Consider the following 22,215-nt stretch of genomic DNA (forward strand, 5'->3'; position numbering starts at 1 on the left):
CAAACTGGAAGGGATGTCTCCGAGTCCCCTGCGAGAAAGGTCTTATCCTTAGGTCTGCGGTTACTATTTTATTTAGTTTAGTTTAGTTTTTTGAGACCAAGTCTCGCTCTGTCGCCCAGGCTGGAGTGCATGGCGCAATCTCGGCTCGCTGCAACCTCCGCCTCCTGGATCCAAGCGATTTTCCTGCCTCAGCCTCCCAAGCAGCCGGGATCACAGGCTCCCGCCACCATGCTCAGTTAATTTTTGTATTTTTAGTACAGACGGGGTTTCACATGTTGGTCAGGTTGGTCTCGAATTCCTGACTTCAAGTGATCCACCCGCCTCAGCCTCCCAAAGTGCTGGGATTACAGTCGTGAGCCCCCGTGCCCGGCCAGGTCTGCGGTTACTAGAATGAGGCCAAAGTTGGGAGCTATTCCCAAAATGGAAGAATGGAAGACAGAAGAATAGCTGAGTACCCTCACCACAAAGTCCAGGGTGGGGCCTTGAGTCAGTAAAAAGGAAGAACTTCAAGGCAGTATCTCAGCAAAGACGCAATAAATATCTGAGCCTGGTGGTGTATCTTAGTTTCCACCCTGGTTTTCTTCCCCATGTGGCAGGGGTTTTCAGAGATTAAGAGAAGTCCAGACATTTCCAGAAAATTCTAAAACAGACTTACTGACATTTTGGTTGAAAATTTCTGACGCACACAGAGATGATTTTGTGCTGTGCTCGAGGTAATTGCAATTACAGTTTTAAAAACCAGTACCACCAGGCGTGGTGGTGTGCACCTGTAGTCCCAGCTACTAGGGAGGCCGAGGCAGGAGGATCACTTGAGCTCAGGAGTTGGAGGCTGCAGTGAGCTATGATTCCACCACAGCACTCCAGCCTAGACAACAGGGCAAGAACTCATCTCTATTTAAAAACAAACAAACAAAAATACCTCGTGTTCTCTAAGCATGTGGGCTAGTGAAGGGCACAGGTTTCAATGTGGAAAACAAATGCCTTCCTTTGACGGTGTCAGTGCATCTCTGTGGTTTTATACTCATGAAGTCATTTGTAAATACGTCAATGTCTTCTTATGAATGTGAGGCTGGAGTAAGTGTCCCCCTGCCACCCCCTCCTCATGATTAACCTGAAGGATGGGGGCTAGTCGTTATAGTATTGGGCATCTGAGTAGGACTAGGGGTGAAGGTGGGGTTCTGGGAGAATGTCTGGTACCAGTTCAAGGCCATGGTCTTTGTTCCTCTGGGTGTTGATGGCAACAAATGAGGACAGGCAGGTAGTATTGCTATACCTCTCCCTGTCCCCTGTCCTACCCTGAGGAGGTCCCCACCCTGCCTTGGGCTGGACCAGAGCTAGCTAGTGGCAGCTGTTGGAGCCCCAGTGAGCTAGCCCTCAGCGTGGGATGGTGGGGGCCGGGGCAGGAGGAGCTGTCCACACTGCGACGTGGCCCCAGCCAACACTGAGAGATGCTGTCATCTAGGAGGATTAGGACCAAGGAGCTGGGATTACAGATTAACCAGATCAGCATAGGAGAAGAGCAAACAAAGCGTTCATTATTAACCTTGTAAATGTGTCCCCAGGCTTGGCCTTCGTTGCTATCACATCGGCTGACTTAGTAATCATTGGTTCTTTAATAAACCCTGGAGACCCAAGCCCTCTGCATTGTCTCTAGAACTACTGTGTACTTCCTGGGTTTGCCACTATCCTATTTTCTAATGAGGCCCTGTGACCTCAGAGTCAGACCTGGGTTCATTACTAGCTTCAGCACTTACCAGTGGCACAACTGCAAAAACGTGGTCCCTGTTATTCCCACAGCCCAGCCTCTCTCACAGTGACCTCGCCCTGTGATGCGTCATGTCTCAGCCTCATGTTTCATTGTGGATAACAGCTCCTGGGACCGGTTTATTGTGGAGGCTCAGCTCATTTGAAGACACAAATGTGAACCTTTTATTCACTTTAAACAGTGTTCCATCACCTGGTAACATCTCAAGCAGACTCTATGACTTCCAGATAACTCCACAGTTAACAGAACAAGCCGTTTGCTTGAGACTGTCAGGCATTTCCACATCAAAGCGCTTTGCCTCCCACTCTGCTGCCCCCGATTCTACACCAGAGCTCTGCTCTGCACACCTGGGTGGCTTCCCGGCTCTCACCCCTTTCCTACTCTGGGCCACTTCACAGTGAGGGGCGGGCAACCCCAAAGTCCCTTCAGCAGCCTTTGTGGGCCACAGAGGCTTGGGGTGGCACTCCCACATTCTGGCCTTACTAGCCACAAGACACTTATCTGATGCAGGTTATTCTGGGAAGCCTTTGTAATGTGGGGAAAATAACCCCTGCCTTGGAGAGAATTATGGGAACCTAGTGAAATTACGTGAAGTAATTGGCCCAGGGCCACTGTTACAGTTGTGCACACCGTGCACTGCACAAGTCCAGCGCCGTTTCACCTTGTATCCATGCGAGATTGTATCTTATTACGATTTTCTGGCAGATGACAGTCAAGTGTCAACATAGGGGCTCAGCAGGGTTGGTGCTGCTTCCCTTTCCAGACAGATGTCAGATCCCTCTCTTCTCAGCACATCAAGCCCTGCTCCCGCTTTGCCACAAGAGTCCTAGAAGCCAGACACTGAGGGCTCAGAGTCCGCAGTCCCCCAGCCAGAATGAGCCTCATCTCATCCCCACACCTTGGTGAAGTCATGTCATGACTCAGTCTTCCCAGTGCCTCAGGTTGGAACCTCTGTCAGGGACGGAGGGACATCTAAGGACCCCCAAGCCCAGGTCACTGTGCAGAGGGAGGAGGTGCAGAGAAGGGGTCTCAGGAAGCCTCAGAACCAGCTCTGGGATCTTTCAGGGTGCTAGTATATAAGAGTGTAAAACAAACAAACAAAAAAAATCCAAAACACTGGATATAAAAGCTGGGCATGGTGGCTGATGCCTATAATCCCAGCACTTTGGGAGGCCGAGGCGGGTGGATCACTTGAGGTCAGGAGATCGAGGCCAGTCTGGCCAACATGGTGAAACCCCGTCTCTACTAAAAATACAAAAATTAGCTGGGTGTGGTGTTATGTGCCTGTAGTCCCAGCTACTCAGGAGGCTGAGGCAGGAGAACTGCTTGAACCTTGGAGTTGGAGGTTGTAGTGAGCCAAGATCACATGCTGCACTCCAACCTGGGCAACAGAGTGAGATTCCGTCTCGAAAAAAAAAAAAAAAAGCAGCAACCAAAACCCCACTGAATATAGTGACTGCCAGAGTCTAGTAACATAAAAATGGAAGAGAGAAAGTAACTTTTGAACCAGTGTGACATTAATGTGACATATACTTTACAATTATGATCACTTAAACAAATACTTCTGACCCCATAATCCTAATTAACGTATATCAATAAGTGAATCACACTGACTTTACTCTGAATTTCCTCAACAGCCATACTAAAATACTTACCTTGGACATAAGCTAAGCTTTAAGTTTGTTGTTTATAACTTCAAAGAGAGACAAGGGACAGTGACTTAAGAATATTCTAAGCTATAAATTTACATGTGGACTTTGCTACACACCTGGGATGCAGACAGATGAGTTTTGTTCCATTGCAGTACGTCTGATGACCAGAATTCTATAGAGAACATTAATGAACGAAAAGCCTGAGCTTTAAGACTGAGATTGGTACCATGAGTAGTCATGGCCTCATGGCCACCTGCTGGCAGCGTAGGGTGCTGCAGCCCAGCTATGGTTCAGACTAAAAGCAGAGAAACTGCTGTGGTCCAGGGAAAGATAGGAAGACCATATAAACTGGCAGTGGACAGGAAATGCCAGTCAAGAAGGTGCCCCTGGGATGCTGAGCTCTTACAACTCGCAGTCAACAGCTCTTATAAATAAAACTGCTGCAGAAGTAACAGCTCTTACAAATAAAACTGGTCATTTGGACTTCTGGGCACCAAATGTTTTCACAAGGAAAACATCAATTTTGCATTATAATACCAAGTATACCTTACTGTTACTGCTTCTTCACCTTAACTTTCAGCATATTCCTTTAGGAGATTGCCACGCCTTGGTCAGAATACATCGACAGTTTTGTTGTTGTTGTTTTTTTTTTGAGACGGAGTCTTGCTCTGTCACCCGGGCAGGAGTGCAGTAGCTGGATCTCAGCTCACTGCAAGCTCCGCCTCCCGGGTTTACGCCATTCTCCTGCCTCAGCCTCCCATGTAGCTAGGACTACAGGCGCCCGCCACCTCGCCCAGCTAGTTTTTTGTATTTTTTAGTAGAGATGGGGTTTCACCGTATTACCCAGGATGGTCTCGATCTCCTGACCTCATGATCCGCCCGTCTCGGCCTCCCAAAGTGCTGGGGTTACAGGCTTGAGCCACCGCGCCCGGCCGACAGTTTTATAATAGAACAGAAAAGCTTCAGTTTTCAGGAATATATTTTAGTCGGCTTGTTGAAACACATCTCTCTTCCTGAAAGCAAGCAATTCTTGAAGTGGATCAACCTTGTCATCATATCCCTTTTATTCTCCACCGTATGACAGTCCCTGTAGCATCTTAGCCACTGCTTTTTTGTTTTTACTTATTTTCCACCCCAACCCCCCCACCCCACCGCCCACCCCCAGTAGCAAAATGAAGGCATGCCGGGACGCAGCAACTCAACATAAAAAGAGGACCCTCCATGCACTCAGCTCACAAGACAGTTTTATTGAATTAGTTGCATGCAGGAGCAGTTCTGTTCTTCCCATGAGCAGCAGATTCGAGTGTTATCGTGCAGGATCCAGAGCGGGGAGTGGCTGGGCGAAGTTGGGGGCCTGGAGGCTGGGGCCTGGTCACTTGGTGACATGCAGAGCTCTCTCTGGGGGGCTGCAGCTCATCTCGGGGGAGCTGGACTCAGATGCCCCCGTAGGTCCAAGAGCAACATTTACATCTCACTTCTCCCTGAAATAAAAAAGAGTTATCCACCAAATAAAACATCCTCCAAAGGAAAAATAAAATTCCCAGTAACTTCCTGGCTTTGTTCTTGGGCTCTGGCTCCAGGTGGAGTCATTCCCACCAGGCTATGGAGTCTGCACTTCGTCTGGTTTTTTGTTTTTGTTTTTTTGGCTCCCAGAGACTCACTGGGCCCTGCAGGCTGGCAGGAAAGGCCCGCCTGCTCACCTTTGCTTTTTGCGGTATTCCTGCAGCGCTTTCTCCACCACAGTCTCCATAAATTTAGGGTTCTTCCTGGAGACCTCTACAGGGACCGTCACAGTGATGGGATCAGAGTCAAAGAGCTTCACGACCACCTCAGTGACACCGGAAGGAACACCTGAGTCAGAAGTGTGGGAAGCCACCTAAATTGAACAAAAGAAAAGAGCTGAAACACTGTGGTCAAAATGTGTGCATTTTGCAACAGAAGTCAGGCTTCTGATAGGAAAGTCCTCCCGCTCCTCTGAGAAAACCCAGAGCGCTGACCCCAGTGCTTCTTACGCATCTAGACATCACTACAGCTCAGTGGACAAGTGAGCTGGTTCCCAGACACTCATGTGTTGGGGCAAATGCCATCTGCAAATGACCAGCCCAGGGAGCACCCCAAAGAATAAAAGTGGTTTCCAAACATTTGCTCTGGGCAGCCATTGACTAGAGTAGATGTCTACTCTAGAGTAGGTCAGACTAGAGTAGAAAAGGAATCCAGGGGACCTGGAGGGAAGAAAGAAAAGAAAAAGAAGGGTGCCCAGTACTAGAAATAAGTGTTTTTTATTTGATTTTTTTATTTTATATTTTATTTTGGTTTTTTCTTTTGGTTTGTTTGTTTGTTTTAAGAGACAGAGTCTCACTCTTCACCCAGGCTGGAGTGCCATGGTGTGATCACAGCTCACCGCAGCCTCCACCTCTGGGCTCAGGCAATCCTCCCACCTCAGCCTCCTGAATAGCTGGGACTACAAGTGTGTGCCACCACACCTGGCTGATTTTTGTATTTTTTGTAGAGAGGGAATCTTGCTATGTTGCCCAGACTGGTCTCAAATTCCTAGCCTCAAGTAATCCTCTTGCCTCGGCCTCCCAAAGTGCTGGGATTACAGGCATGAGCCACCATATCTGGCCGAGAGAGAAGTTTTTATCACTGGCAGAGAATGATGTACTAATTCACAAGCCATTTTACATGCCAGAGGGCAGCCATGTAGCTTTGAGGAAAGAACAGAGGCTTCTGGTTTATTCATAGGTCTGTGCACCAAAACAAAAACAACAACAACAAAATACAGGCTTGGCAGTCAGGCAGTCAGGTTCGAACACCCACCCAAGTCACCCATCAGCTGTCACACCTTGGACCTGGGCCAAGCTGTGGAACCTCTCTTAATTTGCTCCTCTGTAAAATAGAGTTATATTTTCCCTGAGTGGGTGATGAGGCTTCAAGGCAACAAGGGCACCTAACGTTAGTTCTATTTCCTGCCGTGTGAGAAATGCTTGGTCAAAAGCACACGTGCCCCTGCTCCCGATCACAGCTCAGGGTCCCCAACCACAGCATGTGGCTGGGACACAGCTCACCGTGGTGACCCGCAGATAGTACTGGTCTTCGCCTTGCGTGAGGTTTGCCAGCTGGGACACCCAGTTAAACTGCTCGTTCAGCTGCTCCAGCAAGGAGGAGGTGTTGAGCATCTTCCACTGGTAGGACTGCAGCAGCTCGTTGTATTTCCTGGTCAACCTCTCAGCGACCTGGAGGGACTCACTGAGCTCCCGCCGCAGCTGAGCCTGGGCGGGGTTGTTGGCCGAACAGTCTGCCCAGAGATGGAAGAAATGAAAGGCAGAGGTGTGAAGGAAAGGCTACAAAGGGATAGAAGCATGAATGAATGGAAGTCAGGACATGCAGCCGGGAACAAAAGCAGTGCTTCCCTAAGGGAAGGGCCACAAACTGGAATTGTCCACAACAAAATAAAGGTTTTGCCTCAGACTATGAATCTAGATGCTGCTTCCATCATCCAGAAAGTCTTTTGGGTTTTTTGTTTTTGTTTTTGTTTTTTTGAGACAGAGTTTTGCTCTGTTGCCTAGGCTGGAGTACAGTGGCGAGATCTTGGCTCACTGCAGCCTCGACTTCCCACACTCAGGCTATCCTCCAACCTCAGCCTCCTGAGTAGCTGGGGCTATAGGCACATGCCACCATGCCCAGTTAATTTTTGCATTTTTTGTAGAGATGGGGTTTCTCTATGTTTCCCAGGCTGGTCTCAAACTCCTGGGCTCAACCAATCTGCCGAAAGTGCTGGGATTACAGGTGTGAGCCACCATGCCCAGCCTGAGAAGCCTTGCTCTGGAAAAATATGTCAACTGACCTAAACAGTGTGCTTCATGACATCATTGATTTATCTTTGGGTGCCAGACCTTTATCTCTTTGGTGACAAACTGTGTTGACCACACTTCCAAAAGCACTGATCTCAAGTTCTCCATGTTCTCAGATCTGGAGTGGCTCTCACTGCCCTAGTCCCTCCCAGGAATCATTTCCAAAGAGGAGGAATATTACTCACAGCTGCCATTTGTGTGGTACCACCTGTGTCCCAGACACCACAGAAAGTTCTCTCTGGATATCCTTTTTCCCTAAGAATTGGATCTGTTCTGACTTAAGGATTAGCACTCCTATTTGACCAATAATGAAACTGAGGCCCACAGAAGTAGTAATAAGTAGCTTACCTACAGCCATAGAAGAAATGATCTCTGGGCCCAGGATCGAACCAGGGTCTTCAGCTCCAAAGCCTGGGCTCTTCCTACCCTGGGTCTGTGGTTCTGGACAATCCTCTAAGCTTGTCTTTTTTTTTTTTTTTTTTTTTTTTTGAGATAGTTTCACTCTTGTTGCCCAGGCTGGAGTGCAATGGCATGACCTGGCTCACTGCAACCTCCACCTCCCGGGTTCAAGCAATTCTCCTGCCTCAGCCTCCAGAGTAGCTGGGATTACAGGTGCCTGCCACCACCCCCGGGTGATTTTTTTGTATTTTTAGGAGAGACGAGGTTTCACCATGTTGGCCAGGCTGGTCTCAAACTCCTGACCTCAGGGGACCTGCCCACCTCGGCCTCTCAAAGTGCTGGGATTACAGGCATGAGCCAATGCACCCAGTCCAAGTTTGTCTTTTGAGCATGTCTGCAGAGGTGGCAGTTCCGGTGCCAAGAGTTCATGCAGCTGACACACTGGCACCTGGTGGCCAGGGGTCCTTGCCCGCCCACCTGCCCGCCCATGGCTGGTCACTGAGTTCATCAAGAGGGCAGGGAAAAGAGAATTCATTCCTCTTGGCCCTGAGCTGCAGGTTGCCAGATTCATTAAGAGCTGGAAACTGCCCACTAGCTCTTAAAACTACTATTTTTCTCCCCCTAAGTTATTTCAAAAATATCCAGAGGCAGGTATATCAGATGTGAGTTAGGGGAAGGGAGATTGTGCCTATGCTTTAGGATGATGACTGCAATTATTTATAGTAAAATAAAATGTTAGGTGGGGAAAGAAACAGAATTACTAACAAGATGCCAGGTTGAAAATAAACATGTAATGAATAATCTTCACTATTTTACCAAAAAATAATTTAAAAATAAAAAAAATCAGCCAGGCGTGGTGGCTCACACCTGTAATCCCAGCACTTTGGGAGGCTGAGGCAGGCTGATCACTTGAGGTCACGAGTTTGAGACCAGCCTGGCCAATATGGTGAAACCCTGTCTCTATTAAAAATACAAAAATTAGCCAGGCATGGTGGCGCACACCTGTAATCCCAGCTACACAGGAGGCTGGGGCAGGAGAATCGCTTGAACCCAGGAAGCAGAGGTTGCAGTGAGTGAAGACTGTGCTGCCGCATTCCAGCCTGGGTGATAGAGTGAGACTCTGTCTTAAAAAAAATAAATAAATAAAATAAAATAAGAAAAATCCTTGAGAGCCGAGGATTAGTCTAGAATAGAGGTTCTCTACTGGGGTGACGCTGTCGCCCAGGGAGATTTAGCAAGTTCTGAAGTTAGTTGTCACAACGAAGGGAAGGGAGCTGCTGCCCTCTAGTGGGTAGAGGCCAGGAGTGCTGCCAAACACCCGTGACTGCTCAGGACAGCCCCCCACGACAAAGAATGACCTGGCCCAAAATGTCGGCACTGCTCACACCTGTAATCCCAGCACTCTGGGAGGCCGAGGTAGGAGGATCACTTGAGCCCAGGAGTTGGAGACCAGCTTGGGCAACATAGCAAGACCCCATCTCTACTAAAAATAAAAAAATTAGCCAAGCATGGTGGCGCACCCGTGTAGTCTGTTACTCAGGAGGCTGAGGCAGGTGGATCAGGCTGCAGCCACTGGGTGATAGAGAGAGACCCTGTCTCAAAAAAAAAAAAAAAAAAAAAAATCAATAGCACTGAAATTGAGAAATCCTGATCTAGAGGTCCCAGGCAGTACATGCTTATATGGTTGCAAGCACCTTAAATAACAGTAGGCAGTCCTCTTCAGTGTGGACTATTTAGCTCAGCTTACAGAATTACTCTTACCAATAATCCTCTAAGAATCTATCTCAGGCCAGGCACGGTGGCTCACACCTGTAATCCCAGAACTTTGGGAGGCTGAGGTGGGCAGATTACTTGAGGTCAGGAATTCAAGACCAGCCTGGCCAGCAAAGTGAAACCCTGTCTCTACTAAAAATACAAAAATTAGCTAGGTGTGGTGGTGCACACCTGCACTCCCAGCTACTGGGGAGGCTGAGGCAGGAGAATCACTTGAACCCAGGAGGCAGAGGTTGCAGTGAGCCAAGATAGAACCACTGTACTCCAGCTATAATCAATGACTGGTAAGACTGGCACCAGCTGCACTCTCAGCTGTAATCAATGACGATTAAGATTGGCGCCAGACCTGAGCCCAGCCTGCAACAACAGAGTAAAAATCAGCACAAGAGGTCCAACCTGGGCCCAGGCATCTGGACATCTTTTCTTCAGGCCCTAACGTGACTAACTTTCTTGTGGTGAGGTACCATGTAATTGATGCCACTCTATGATATTTTTATAGAAAAACCCCAAGGCCTGGTTGTGCACTCATCTGCAGCGACTTACACTTCAGCCTCTTAAAGCACGACTGTTTATTTTGCAGTGGCTTCTAAAATTACAGGAGTGAGGCTAGGAATGTTTAACTAGACCCTGGCGGCCTGCCATGGGAAACTCAAACTAAGCATTAAGTAAGAGCAAAGCCACCAGACCGATGAGCTGTTTACAAGGGGAAACAATTAACTCTTTCTGAGTATGAACTGCTGTGTACCAGGAACTAGTCCGAACACTGTCACAGCTGTTATCTCTAAGTGGAAAGAAGTTAACCCATAAAGAGAGCTGATGAAACGGAGGGAGACAGTTGAAGGGAAATATTCCCTTTGCCTAGGGGACCAACCAGCCAACCAAAGGGACTGTTGCTTGGATTCCCAGGTACTGAGATCTGTGACTTCTGTGGCCAGAGGCTGCGAGGGGCCCTGGGAGAGAACACAGTGCCCTAGGATTGAAGCCCAGCTCACCCATGTCGGGGTCAATCTTGGATAAGTTATTAACCTTTTTACGGCTCAGTTTCCTCAGAGGGTCATTCTGAGGAAATGTATGTCGAGTGTTTAGAACAGTGCCTGGCCTCTGGTCAGTTTTGTTAAACAAAATACATACTGTCTGCAATTTCATAATCTGCAGAGGAAAATGAAGATGCCTACAATGCTTGGCACTTGGGAACAGAATCACTGGGGAGTCCCAGGGGGATGACTTTTTTCGACAAGCTTTTTTCAACACGGGCCCGATGGGGTGGAGGGCACTTTTACATCTCTATCGACGTCTCACCGACTTCAGGGACAGCTTCGCATCATCCTCTCATTCTAAGATGAGGAACCCAAGCTGCGTGAAGCTCAGGACCTGCCCCAGGTCACAGCTCAAAGGCGGCAGAGCTGGAATCCAAACGCTTATCTGTCTGACACCATAAAGGCAGTACCAGTGAGGCCCCAGTGACCCCAGGACAAAAGGTATAGGAAGGGGCAGCTTGTGGTCTGGACCCCGACTCACCCACAGACAAGATCTCCCGGCACTTGTCACACTGGTCCTTCATCCGCAGGCAGCCCGTGGAGTTGTGGCGGATCTCCCGGCACACAGTCCGGTCGTCGTCACCTTCTGGGGACACACGAGGGAAGAAGAGTCAGTCATCCAGCCATGCAGAGATGGAACCCACTGATTCCTATTGTTATTTTTATTTATTTTTTATTTAGAGACAGAGTCTCACTCTGTTGCCCAGGCTGGAGTGCAATGGTGCAATCATAGATCACTGCAGCCTCCAACTTCTAGGCTCAGGTGACTCTCTTGCCCCAGCCTCCCAAGTAGCTGGGACTACAGGTGTGCACCACCACACCCGGTTAATTTTTTTAAGTTTTTATTTTTGTAGAGAGAGGATCTCACTGTCTTGGCCAGGCTGGTCTCAAATTCCTGGCCTCAAGTGATCCTCCCGCCTTGGCCGCCCAAAGTGCTGGCATCACAGGCATGAGCCACCATGCCCAGCTCAGTTTTCTTCCTCTTTAAATAAGGATAATATCACCCTTGTGATATTGCTGGGGAAAAATCGAGATGACACCCACTGAGCCCTCGGCATGGTTCTCAGCATCTAACGGGTTACTCAAAAGGCCGTGAGCTTCCACCCCTTCTCACCTCGTATGAATTCCGTGGGCGGGTGCTGGAAGGCCGGGCTGTGGAAGTGGATGTCCATGGCCTGCTGAGCCTCATGTATCATCTCAAGGAAGGGCTGGAACATGGCGTGGAAGTTCAGGGGCTCATAGGGAGAAAAGGGCATCAAGCTGCGGACGATGCGGGACTTGGGAAAGAAGAAGTGAGGCCTCCGGTGGGGCAGGCTGAAGGGCAGGAAGTGGTAGGAGTCCTGGGGCTCCCGGGCGAAGAACCTGTCCTGGAAGAGCTCGTCCATGATGCTGGATGCGCGGCTGAAGCGGTCCTGCATGACATCCATCATGTGTGTCTGCTGCCGGTCGTTCTCCAGCAGGGAGTCTATGCGGTCGCCGTTTATCCAGAAGTAGAAGGGTGAGCTCTGGTTCAGGAACTCCTCGAGCTGGGACAGCCAGCATGGGCACAATTAGGAGAAGCTCACCAAGGCCATGGCCTTCTGGCCTCCCACTCCCTCGGGAGCCAGGCCAGGCCCTGCCCATGGCTGTAACAGTCACACAGCAAGTGACCAACAGCCCAGCGGGACCAGCCCCCAGCACCCCAACTGTCAGGTCCACGCCCTTTCCTTTTACCTCCCTCCATGGGGGACAGTTTTGAGACACCTGGGAGGCCATAAGAGTCACAAGGCCCAACATTTCAGGTTCATCCACGGTCATCTTTGGCCACCAATGATATCCACCCCCTGCTCAGCTAAGGGCCAACTGATGTGACTTCAGGGACTGGAGCAATTCACTGAGTCCCAATCAAAAAAGCCCTGCAGCAGAGGACAGGAGCAATACTAATACACTAAAAAAATCTTACATTGGCTGGGCACAGTGGCACACATCTGTAATCCCAACAATTTGGGAGGCTGAGGTAGGAGGATTACTTGAGCTTAGGAGTTTGAGACCAGCCGGGGCAACTTGGCCAAACCCCATGTTTACAAAAAAAATACAAAACTTAGCTGGGTATGGTGGTGTGTGCCTCTGGTCCCAGCTACTTAGGAGGCTGAGGTGGGAGGATCACCTGAACCCAGGAGGTCAAAGCTGCAGTGAAACATGATCACACCACTGCACCCCAGCCTGGGTGACAGAGTGAGACCCTGTCTCAAAAAAAAAAAAAAAATTCTTAAATCCTTCCACATAAGTGGACACAGGGCTCTGCCATCCCACAAAGTGGTTATGTCATCCAGCTAAGCACTGCTGCATGAGTTTTCTAAGAGAAGGTAGATACCTGGCCTACATCCTTTTGATGACTCCACTCTCACTACTCATGCCAGACATCACCAATGGAGCATGGCACTCTGGGACCCAATGCAGCCAGCCAATACTAATCAATTGCATCTGGCATGTGGAATGAAGCATATTTCACTAGGCTCCCGTCCTTCCCCACTCAGCCTTGGCCACTGATGTGTCCCTTTTCACCTGGCGGCCAACCAGGCCCGAGCCACTTCTGCAGACGCGTGCGTAGAACTTCATGCAGGTCTGTTTCAGGCAGGGCTTACACTCTTCCCAGAGGGCCATCATGGTCTCATTGCACACTCCTGGGAACTCCTTCAGCTTTGTCTCTGATTCCCTGGTCTCATTTAGGGCATCCTACAGGAAGACACGAGGCTGGCTGAGCCACACAGAGACCACAGGCTCACACACTCAAGGAGGTGCTGGGTGCCAGGCCCTCTGCCCAGGGCAGGCCTTCCCACAGGATGGCCACCCAGCATGCAAGTGTGCACCCCTGCTCCAGTTCAGGCTTCCCTTCATTCACCCACCTGGAATCCCCTTCCCACCGGCTTGAAGAATCCACTCACCCTTTAAGATCCAACTGTTCCCTAACTCCTAGAAGCTTCCCAGCTCCTGGAACCCATGTGGACAGCACCTCTCTCCGATTTAGTGCGCTGATCATCTACTCAGTGACTACCCTCTCACTGAAGCCTCATTTTCTATTCTCTGCTTCTGGTATTTAAATTTCATCTTCCAAAGCAGGCTGCAGACTCCCTGAATCTTATCTTTCTATTGCAACCATGCCCCCTGGCATGCAAAGGGAATGGCAGGCTTTCAACACCAAAGCCACACCAGCTGTCAAAATTCTCTAATGGGTCCTTGCCATTTGACCCAATAATTCTCTAAGAATCTATCTCAGGCCAGGTGCAGCGGCTCACACCTGTAATCCCAGCACTTTGGGAGGCCAAGGCGGGCATATTACTTGAGGTCAGAAGTTCGAGACCAGCCTGGCCAACATGGTGAAACCCCGTCTCTACTAAAAATACAAAAATTAGCTGGTGTGGTGGTGCGCACCTGCACTCCCAGCTACTTGGGATGCTGAGGCAGGAGAATCGCTTGAACCCGCAAGGCGGAGGTTGCAGTGAACCGAGATCAAACCACTACACTCCAGCCTGGGTGACAGAGCGAGACTCTGTCTCAAAAAACAAAACAAAACAAAACAAAGACTCTATCTCAAAGGAATCCCCTGACAAAGAAAAAGATGCTTAAAAATATTCGGTACAGTATTAACTTATGGCAAAAAAAATAAAATCAGAATCAACCCAGATGCTTAAAAGAGACAGGTTAAACAAACTGTGGTTCCTACAAAGAGTAAATGGTACATCATTACAAAGGATGTTTATAGTCCATTTTGAATATTATCATATGTACTGTTTATGTGAAAAATTCATAATTTTGTGCATAGCCACTGTCAAAAAAGCACAGAGGAAAAGAATAGGAAGAAATAGATCAAATGTTAACAGTGACTTGTCCTTGGGCAAAAGGATTATGGAAAAACTTTTCCTCTTCTACTTTTCTATATTAAAGTCTCTATAAATAAGTGTGTTAGTCTTCAAAAAAAAATTAGCCTATCCACACCCCAGAGTTACGTGAGGTCTTTGTCCTGCTCCATCATCCCCTGTTCCCTGCTGGGCAAAGACAGCCCACCTCCCTCTGAGCCAAGACACAAGTGCCACCCATGCTGCCTACTTCCTTTCCTTCTGGCTCACCTACTCCTCAACTAAGAAGTAGCTCTTAGTTGTAGCTCTTTGAGACACGCTCTTTTCTCCAAATGTGATGTGCTTTATTATAAAACCAGAATTGTTGAAGGTCAAACTCCAGTGATAACCACAAAAGTGTGAGCATGAGACATGCTCCTTCCCCAGGAGCTATTTGAGGATTCTCACAGAATGGTGAGAACTGGCCTGTTAATCCCAGCACTGTGGGAGGCCAAGGCAGGCAGACCAAGAGGCCAAAGTTAAGAGTTCGAGACCAGCCTGGCCAATATGGTGAAACCCCACCTCTACTAAAAACACAAAAAATTAGCTGGGTGTGGTGGCGCGTGCCTGTAATCCCAGCTACTCAGGAGGCTGAGGCGGGGAATCACTTGAACCCTGGAGGTGGAGGTTGCAGTGAGCTGAGATTGTGCCATTGCACTCCAGCCTGGGCAACAGAGCAAGACTCCATCTCAAAAAAAAGAAAAAAAAAAAAAAAAGAACGGTGAGAACTGATACTGAGGCCAAGAAAGGGCATGAAGCTTGAAAAAAAGGTAGAGCTGCATCCAGGCCAGCATTCCCTGAAGTGGCTTCCATGGAGCTGTGCTCAAAGCAGCCAGAAAAAAAAAAAAAAAAATGAATTCCCTGGTCAATTTGGAAAACTCTGGGTTTCATGGAGTTACACAGGTTTCTTTACTGCACAACATCTCAGAGCCTTTGAAATGCTTTTAACATGCATGATGGATCATGAAGCTGGCAGGTAGCTACATCTTAGCATCTGAAGTAGGGCGACCGTGAGCGGAGGTTTGTAGGATACTCTTAAGGAGACTTGATTTCTTAAATAAGTTGTTCATTGAATTATAGTGTTTTAGTTTTGTCGAATCATTAAGCACAGGCTAGACCTGCTATATCCACTACTGGGCTTAAGATGTTTCTTCATGAAGTAGTCCAGAACTCTAGGAAGACGTGGGGTGCAGTGTGCCTGCCTTAACCCTAACCGTATCAACCCGACTAGATAAGCTTCCTGAAGGTTGGACACCACCCCCGTCTGGGCCCCCGCCGCCACCCCATCCAGAGCCTGCTTGGAACTACTACGTGGTCAGGGTTTAGAAGCATCTATTGAAATGAATCTGGGCATTAGGCCCTGGGCCAGGCTTATAACAAAACCTGATCCAAGATCTCACTCCCTGATGCTTTCAAAAGCGAATGAACCTTTCCTACTTCTTAACTACAGCCCCAGCATCAGCTGACACAGCCTGGGAGGACCGCGGGTCACCATGGCAACCCAGCAAGGCACCGTGCAGTGACCCCCTCCCTCCTTTCCAGTGGGATGGTCGAGGCAGGGCGGCGTTCGTGGCTTCTCCTGACCTCTTTCTTCTTCTTGGCTTCCTCTAGGTTGCTGAGCAGTGTCTTGCGCTCTTCGTTTGTCTTTTCTATGAGAGTCTTTATCTCTTTCACCCCGTTGACAGCATTTTGAATTTCCTTATTGAGGTACTTACTTCCCTGATCAGACATTTCTGCAAGAGAAGTGCAAGAGGTAGCATGAGGCAAGAGGAAGACGTGGCCTCGGGATGTAACCCTGGAATGAGCTGGAATGGCCAGAAAGGCCCGTTCAGTTCAGGGGCTGTCAAGGCTGGGACCCCCACCCCCGCCGGCAGGCAGCAGCATGGCCCCAGCCTTTCCCTGGCACAGGCTCCCATCACAGGCTCCTTGCTGACTACACCCTACTGCTCAGAAATGCAGACCATGGGAGCTGGCACACCCAGAGCTATGCCCAACCACTGCCATGAGCCCCTGGAGAATGAGCCGGGTGCAGAAGAAACTTGTCAAGGAAAAAAAAAAAAACCCAGAAGTGTCAGCTCTGAAGCATCAAAATATAAAATTTGTCATTTTGGACACAAATCTTTCTAGAGTTCAGTTTAACCAGACATGTGTATTTCTTTGTTCCAATGCAGTGCCAGGTGACAGGAATAAGATGAGTAAATAAGGCGTAGCACTGATAACAAATGCAGTGAAACACTGTGTCACGTAAGTGCTACTTCACTGGTATTTATCCCATGCCAAGCACTGCGCCAAACACTTCATGTGCAGTTTACATAATGCTCCAGCCCCCTACCATGCCCACTTCGCAGAGGGAGACATGGGAAGTGTGATATGATAGGTAGGGTCAAAGTGTCAATCAGGTAGGAGGAGTACATTGTGGAGGTCTAACATACAGGTGGTGCTTATAGTTAATAACACCATATTATAACTGGAAATTTGCTAAGAGAGTAGATTTTAAGTCTTCCCACCATCCCACCATACAAAGTGGTCATCATTTCAATGTACGTGCATTTCAAAACATCATGTCATATACCTTAAATACACACAATTTTTATTTGTTAATTGTATCTCAATAAAACGGGGGGTGGGGGAAGTGTCATGAGATCAAGATAGTGGCCCAAAGTCACCCAGCTGAGAAGAGGTGAAACAGACTCACACCCATGTCTGATCTGGGTTTTTAACAATGATCCTGCAGAAGCAGTCAGCTCACAGGAGGGACAAGCTCTGGGCACTCCAAAGGGGAGAGGGATAAGAGCTCCAGTGGTCCAGACACAGCTTCGTGGAGGAGGCCTGGGAGCTGGGCCAAGGGGCCTGGAAAGGGAACAGCTGAATGAAATGCAGCAGCTGAAAGTGCTTGGGAAATGCCTGCAAATGCCGGCAGTCTAATGCACGCAGAGCCTGAACCAGGGGCCTGGGAGCAGAGGCTCAGAGGGGGCCCAGACACAGGCACCCAGACCCAGTGCAAAAGATAAAAACAGTCTGTAACACTGGGGCCTGATAGAGAGGCACTGAGCGGAGTTGGCTACCCTGCCCTCTGACCTCATCACCCTGTGGCCAGAGGAACATCACGCTTGGTGTACTCACCCTGGAGCTCATTGTCCGAGACCGTCTGGTCCCCCAGGACCTGCCCACTCTCCCAGGTCAGCAGTAGCCCCACAAACAGCAGCAGAGTCTTCATCGTGCCTCCAATTCTGGAGTCCTCGCACGCCTCTGTTTGCAGAGAACAGGAGACCATCATGGGAACAGCTTAGACAGCCTGCTGGCGTCCCGCCCACCTGCCGCCTGCAGCAGCTCCCCAGGGCCTCACTGCCCTCGGCTGTCCCCACAGCAGGCACTGCTGCACTTTTATTCCTGAGGAAATGGGGGAAAGAACCAGACTTGCCATGGACACCTCAAATGAAAGCGAAGGCAGGAGGTGCAGAGAGGGAGGGACTGCAGGACAGCAACGTTGAGTGGCCAAAACAAGAACCCTGGCATTGGAGGAGCCAGGCTCTTGTCCAAGCCACATCCTCCCCCGCAATCAGCGAGGCACACAGGCTTTCTGCATCCTGGCCTCCTTGTCCAGAGTGGTATCGATCATGTCAGACACTGAAAATACCCGCCTTAGGTCACGCATCCGTCCCTCCCCATGCCACCTCCACAGAGGGACTGCATCCCACAGACCAGCCACGTCCTCTGCATTGTGCATCTAAATCTTCACCCCAGCAGACACTCCCCATCCACCACAGCGCTGCAGCCCCCAGGGGGTCTCAGCACCACCTGAACTTGATTTTCAAGAGCCGGAGGCAGCAGCAGCCATTCCTTCACACCGAATCCATCTGCATCCCTAGTGGGAGGCTTGGACCTGGCTGCCTGTGCTTTCAGGGGTGGAAGTAGTGGAAGCCAGGAAGGACAATTCCCTTCAGAGAGTAGAGCGAGTTCGCAGTAGCCCGAGGAGCAACCTTCCCAGAGAAAACTCCCTTTGGAAGGATGAGTCCTTTTGCTCTGCCAGGCGCTCCACACGGCCCATCCCCTCTAAGCCCACAGCAGGCTGCCCTGCCAGTGTTCCTGCCACCACTGGGCTGGCTGCCCTGAGCCAGGGGGCACAGGCCACAGCCCCGGTCTTACACAATGGACCCTTTCCCAGAAGCTGAGGCTGTTGCATAAAACAGAAACCCCTCCCCCTGCACTCCACCCCTACCATCTCCCCTCCTAAGAACTGCTTATCTGAGCTCACCCATTTCCCATAACAAAACCAACAGGAAGGTGGGGTTCCCCTTCCTGAAATGGTTCACATCCAAAGCCCGCTCAACTCAGCAGGCCCATCTGGACACTCAGTAGCACATTAGCAAGGAGTGCCTCTCACGAGAAGTAATCAGACACACAGAGCCAGGGAGCAGCGTGGGAGACGAGATGGGGTCAGCGCCTTCCCCACAGACGGGGTGGGTGGTGGAGACCGGGCTCATCAGGAAGGCTGTGGTCTCACGGGCTCTGCCCCAGCTGCCCACTGAGCCCTGAAATGCCTCCAGCAGGAACAGAGCCTTTGTCATGCCGGAGAGAAAAAGCCAGCCAGAAACATCTCGGCCAGGGGCCCCTGAAAGCAACAACTTCTGGAAAAACCCATTCAGAACTAGGTTCTGACCAGAAGACAGGGTATTGGGCCCTGAAGAATGGGGCAGCCAAAGGCAAGATACAGGAAAGGAATTCCAGACTCAGCAGCGGGCATAGAGAGCCTGGGGTCCCTGGTGAGCCATCCAGCTCAGAGCTGGGAAGGGGGTCGTTCTCTCACCCAACCCCTCCACCTTAGCAGTGAGGCTGAAGCCCAGAGAGGGCATGGGACTCCATAGGGCCCACAGCATGCTCATGGTAACCCCAGGATGAGCTCCCAGCCCTCCCGACCCCTAGTCCAGTGTTCTTTCCTTGATTCCAAGTCACTTAAATATCTGAGCCTCAGTTTCTTCATCTGTAAAATGGATCTAATCCACACCTCAGAGAGGAGAATGTGTTCTATAAACAAGAGGGTCTTATGTAATCATAGTAAATTCTGACTACTTCAAAATTAGACTGAGGTCTGAGGCTGGGCATTGGCAGTGTCTAATCAACATGTCTGGAGAGGGGCAGGAAAACCGAGACAAGCACACAGAGGCCACCTGTGGTCCCCCGGACTGTGTGGCTCTGCTTTGGTGAAATGATTGACCACTTTTTAACGTACTTATGAATCACTGCAGGGCTGGTTATAATGTTGGTTCTGAGTCAGAATCGGCTTTTTCAGCCAGTCTGCAGGTGATGTGGATGCTGCTGATCCGAGGAATGTTCTAGAACCATGACTACAGAGCCGACCTCCTTTCCTTTGCTCAGACTCACCTCCCCCCTCATCTCCTCTGCCTCCTGGGAGCCTGGCTGCCAGCTGCTCTGGGTGGAAGAGCCATGTCAAGGCCAAGGCCCTCGAGTCCCCAGCACTCCCACACAGCCTTATTCCCCCTAAGAAGGCTTAAACCACCTGGCCTTGCTCCTTCTACCAGAAAAGGCCAGTTCTGTGGACAAAGGGGCTGTGCAGGTGAAGAGGAGGAGGAGATGGGGTGGGGAGCAGGCTGACTTTGAGAGCAACTCTGCTCCAGGCACACTCTCCTGGGAGCTTTGAACTGAGCAACTTCCCAAAACATTTCCAAGCAGGGCAGGGCTGGAGGCTTAAGAAAATCAATGACCTGGTGGGGTGCAGTGATTCACGCCTGTCATCCCGGCACTTTGGGAGGCCAAGGCAGGCAGATTACTTGAGGAGTTCGAGACCAGCCTGGCTAAGGTGGTGAAACCCTGTCTCTACTAAAAATACAAAAATAAGCCGGGTGTAGCAGCTTGTGTTTGTAGTCCCAGCTACTCAGAGGCTGAGACACGAGAATTGCTTGAATCTGGATGGCGGAGGTTGCAGTGAGCCGAGATCGTGCTACTGCACTCCAGCCTGGGCAACAGAGTGTGATTTGATCTCAGAAATAATAATGATAATAATAATAATAATAGAAAGAAATGAAGAAAGAAGAAAGAAAAAGAAAGAAAGAAAAAGAGAGAGAGAAAGAAGGAAAGAAAGAGAAAGAAAGAAAGAAAGAAAGAAAGAAAGAAAGAAAGAAAGAAAGAAAGAAAGAAAGAAAGAAAGAAAAGAAAGAGAAAGAAAGAAAGAAAGAGAAAGAAAGAAAATCAATGACCATGAACAGGGAGCTATGGGGAGGATGGGAAGACAGCGAAGAGGGCAACGGCTGGTGAGGGTTTTAATCCCAAAGCCCCGGCTCCTATCTGCCTCTTCAAATGGAGAAAACTAAACCAAAAGGAAAATAAGAAAAATAGTCACCTGTAATTCATACCACCCAGAGGCAAATGTTAGCACCGTGGTATATTTCCTTCTGTCTTCCATGCAGTTTATACAATCAGATCCTTCACATTCACCATCTTCAATATTCTTTAACAATGTACTTTTGTGGCTATGTAATACTCCACTTTCTCACGGACCCAAGTTTATTTTACTATTCTCACAAGATTGGCCGTTTCAGTTGTGCCCAATGCCCCACTACTATTATAACTTACATTCTCATGGGCATCTTTTTTTTTTTTTTTTGTATCTGTACTTACCTTTAAATTCCTAACCTCTCCCTTTAAAAAATAAAAATAAAAATCAGCTTCTTTTTCTTTTTCTTTTTTTTTTTTTTTTAACCAGGTCCAGAAATTCTGGAAGGTCAGGAGGCTTTGGCTGTAATCCCAATTCTGATACTTATTTGCTGTTTAGTGTTGGCACCAGTCCTAAACCTCTCCAGGTCTCAGATTATCATCTGTAAAATGAAACCGTGGAATCAGAGGTCTGAGGCCTGGTGGAGCTTGTGTGACTTTTCTCTGATGCACCTCAGATGCATTAGGAGGCAGAAAAAGTAGGATTTCGGTGGTTGCAGCATATGCTTAAATCCGCAGGCTCATACTTACAGGCACAGTGTCCAGAGAGCTAGAGAATTTAGAAGAAGACTGGATGACTCATGCATGCAAGCCGAGAGCCACAACTGAGAGATCCGCATCTTCGCAGGGGACATGCTGCAGGAAGGAGCTCCGTGCAGGCCAGCTCCGTCACCTGCTAGCCTGGGTCTCCCGCAACGCGGCAGGTCTCCAAGTCTCAGTTTCCCCATCTTTGCGAAAGGATGATCATTATATCCGCTCTATTTATCCCCCACAGAATTGTGGTTGGAGCTCGTGCGCTCAGGCAGCGGTTGCGCCGGGGCCCCTGGTTCAGCTGCCTGGTGATGGGGCTTCGGCCACCTCCCCTCCCTGGCTTCCTGGGCTCCGTCGAAAGCGCAAGGGTTGTGACTGCGAGCTCTGTCATCCCTCTCTGCCTGGCTACCAAACCCTGCCCGCCCCTCCGTCCCGGTGTAGCTCTGCGCAAGGGTAGGGAAGATGGGGACATCTCACCGGTCAGCGGCACCCGGTGCCCGCGCGCTCCTCCTGGCGACGCCGCGTGGTGAGCACTGGGAGGCGCCGTATTTATAGCGGTCGGCTGGCACACACCCCCTTTGGGGCTGGCTGCAAACCTGCATGACTCACGCCCAAAGAATGCCGCGGAACGCAAGGGGAGCTTTCTGGAAGCCGGGAGGTGGGGGCCGGTGCAGCACCGGGCTAGGGGCGCCGGGGGGCGCATCATCACCGCGAATGGCTGTGCTGGCTCCAGGGGAGACCCTGAGGTGCGGCCGCTTGGTGCTCCCGGGAGGGAAGAGCCTGAACTCGCTTGCCCAGCTGGGCGCCCCTCTCACGCGGTTAGCCCGGCCCTCTGTCCCAGTCCAAAACACAGTCTCACAGTTCCCTGGCCCCATTGAACTT

General features: G+C 49.8%; 1 protein-coding gene across 2 annotated transcripts; it reads right to left on the reverse strand.

Annotated features, from left to right (window-relative positions):
• Window positions 1-4,644: 4,644 nt before the first annotated feature.
• On the reverse strand, window positions 4,645-21,849 carry CLU (clusterin). Of its 2 annotated transcripts, none has more exon segments than NM_001195474.1 (9): window positions 4,645-4,898; window positions 5,118-5,293; window positions 6,483-6,712; window positions 10,959-11,063; window positions 11,592-12,003; window positions 13,022-13,192; window positions 15,937-16,085; window positions 17,476-17,601; window positions 21,811-21,849. In NM_001195474.1, coding segments are annotated over 8 exon segments (1,347 nt in total). In that variant the 5' UTR covers window positions 17,570-17,601; window positions 21,811-21,849; the 3' UTR covers window positions 4,645-4,888.
• Between the last annotated feature and the right edge of the window lie 366 nt (window positions 21,850-22,215).

Source organism: Macaca mulatta, chromosome 8, assembly GCF_049350105.2.
Source record: "Macaca mulatta isolate MMU2019108-1 chromosome 8, T2T-MMU8v2.0, whole genome shotgun sequence".
Taxonomy (NCBI): Eukaryota; Metazoa; Chordata; class Mammalia; order Primates; family Cercopithecidae; genus Macaca; species Macaca mulatta.

Bases quoted from the DNA above. Each gene is read 5' to 3' on its own strand.
- CLU (XM_015144999.3), bottom strand. From the start codon at position 17,569: ATGAAGACTCTGCTGCTGTTTGTGGGGCTACTGCTGACCTGGGAGAGT. The intron at 16,086-17,475 runs GTGAGTACACCA...CTTCTCTTGCAG, and splicing joins CTCGGACAATGAGCTCCAGG to AAATGTCTGATCAGGGAAGT. The intron at 12,004-13,021 runs GTGAAAAGGGAC...TGGCTGTCCCAG, and splicing joins CGGGCCTGGTTGGCCGCCAG to CTCGAGGAGTTCCTGAACCA.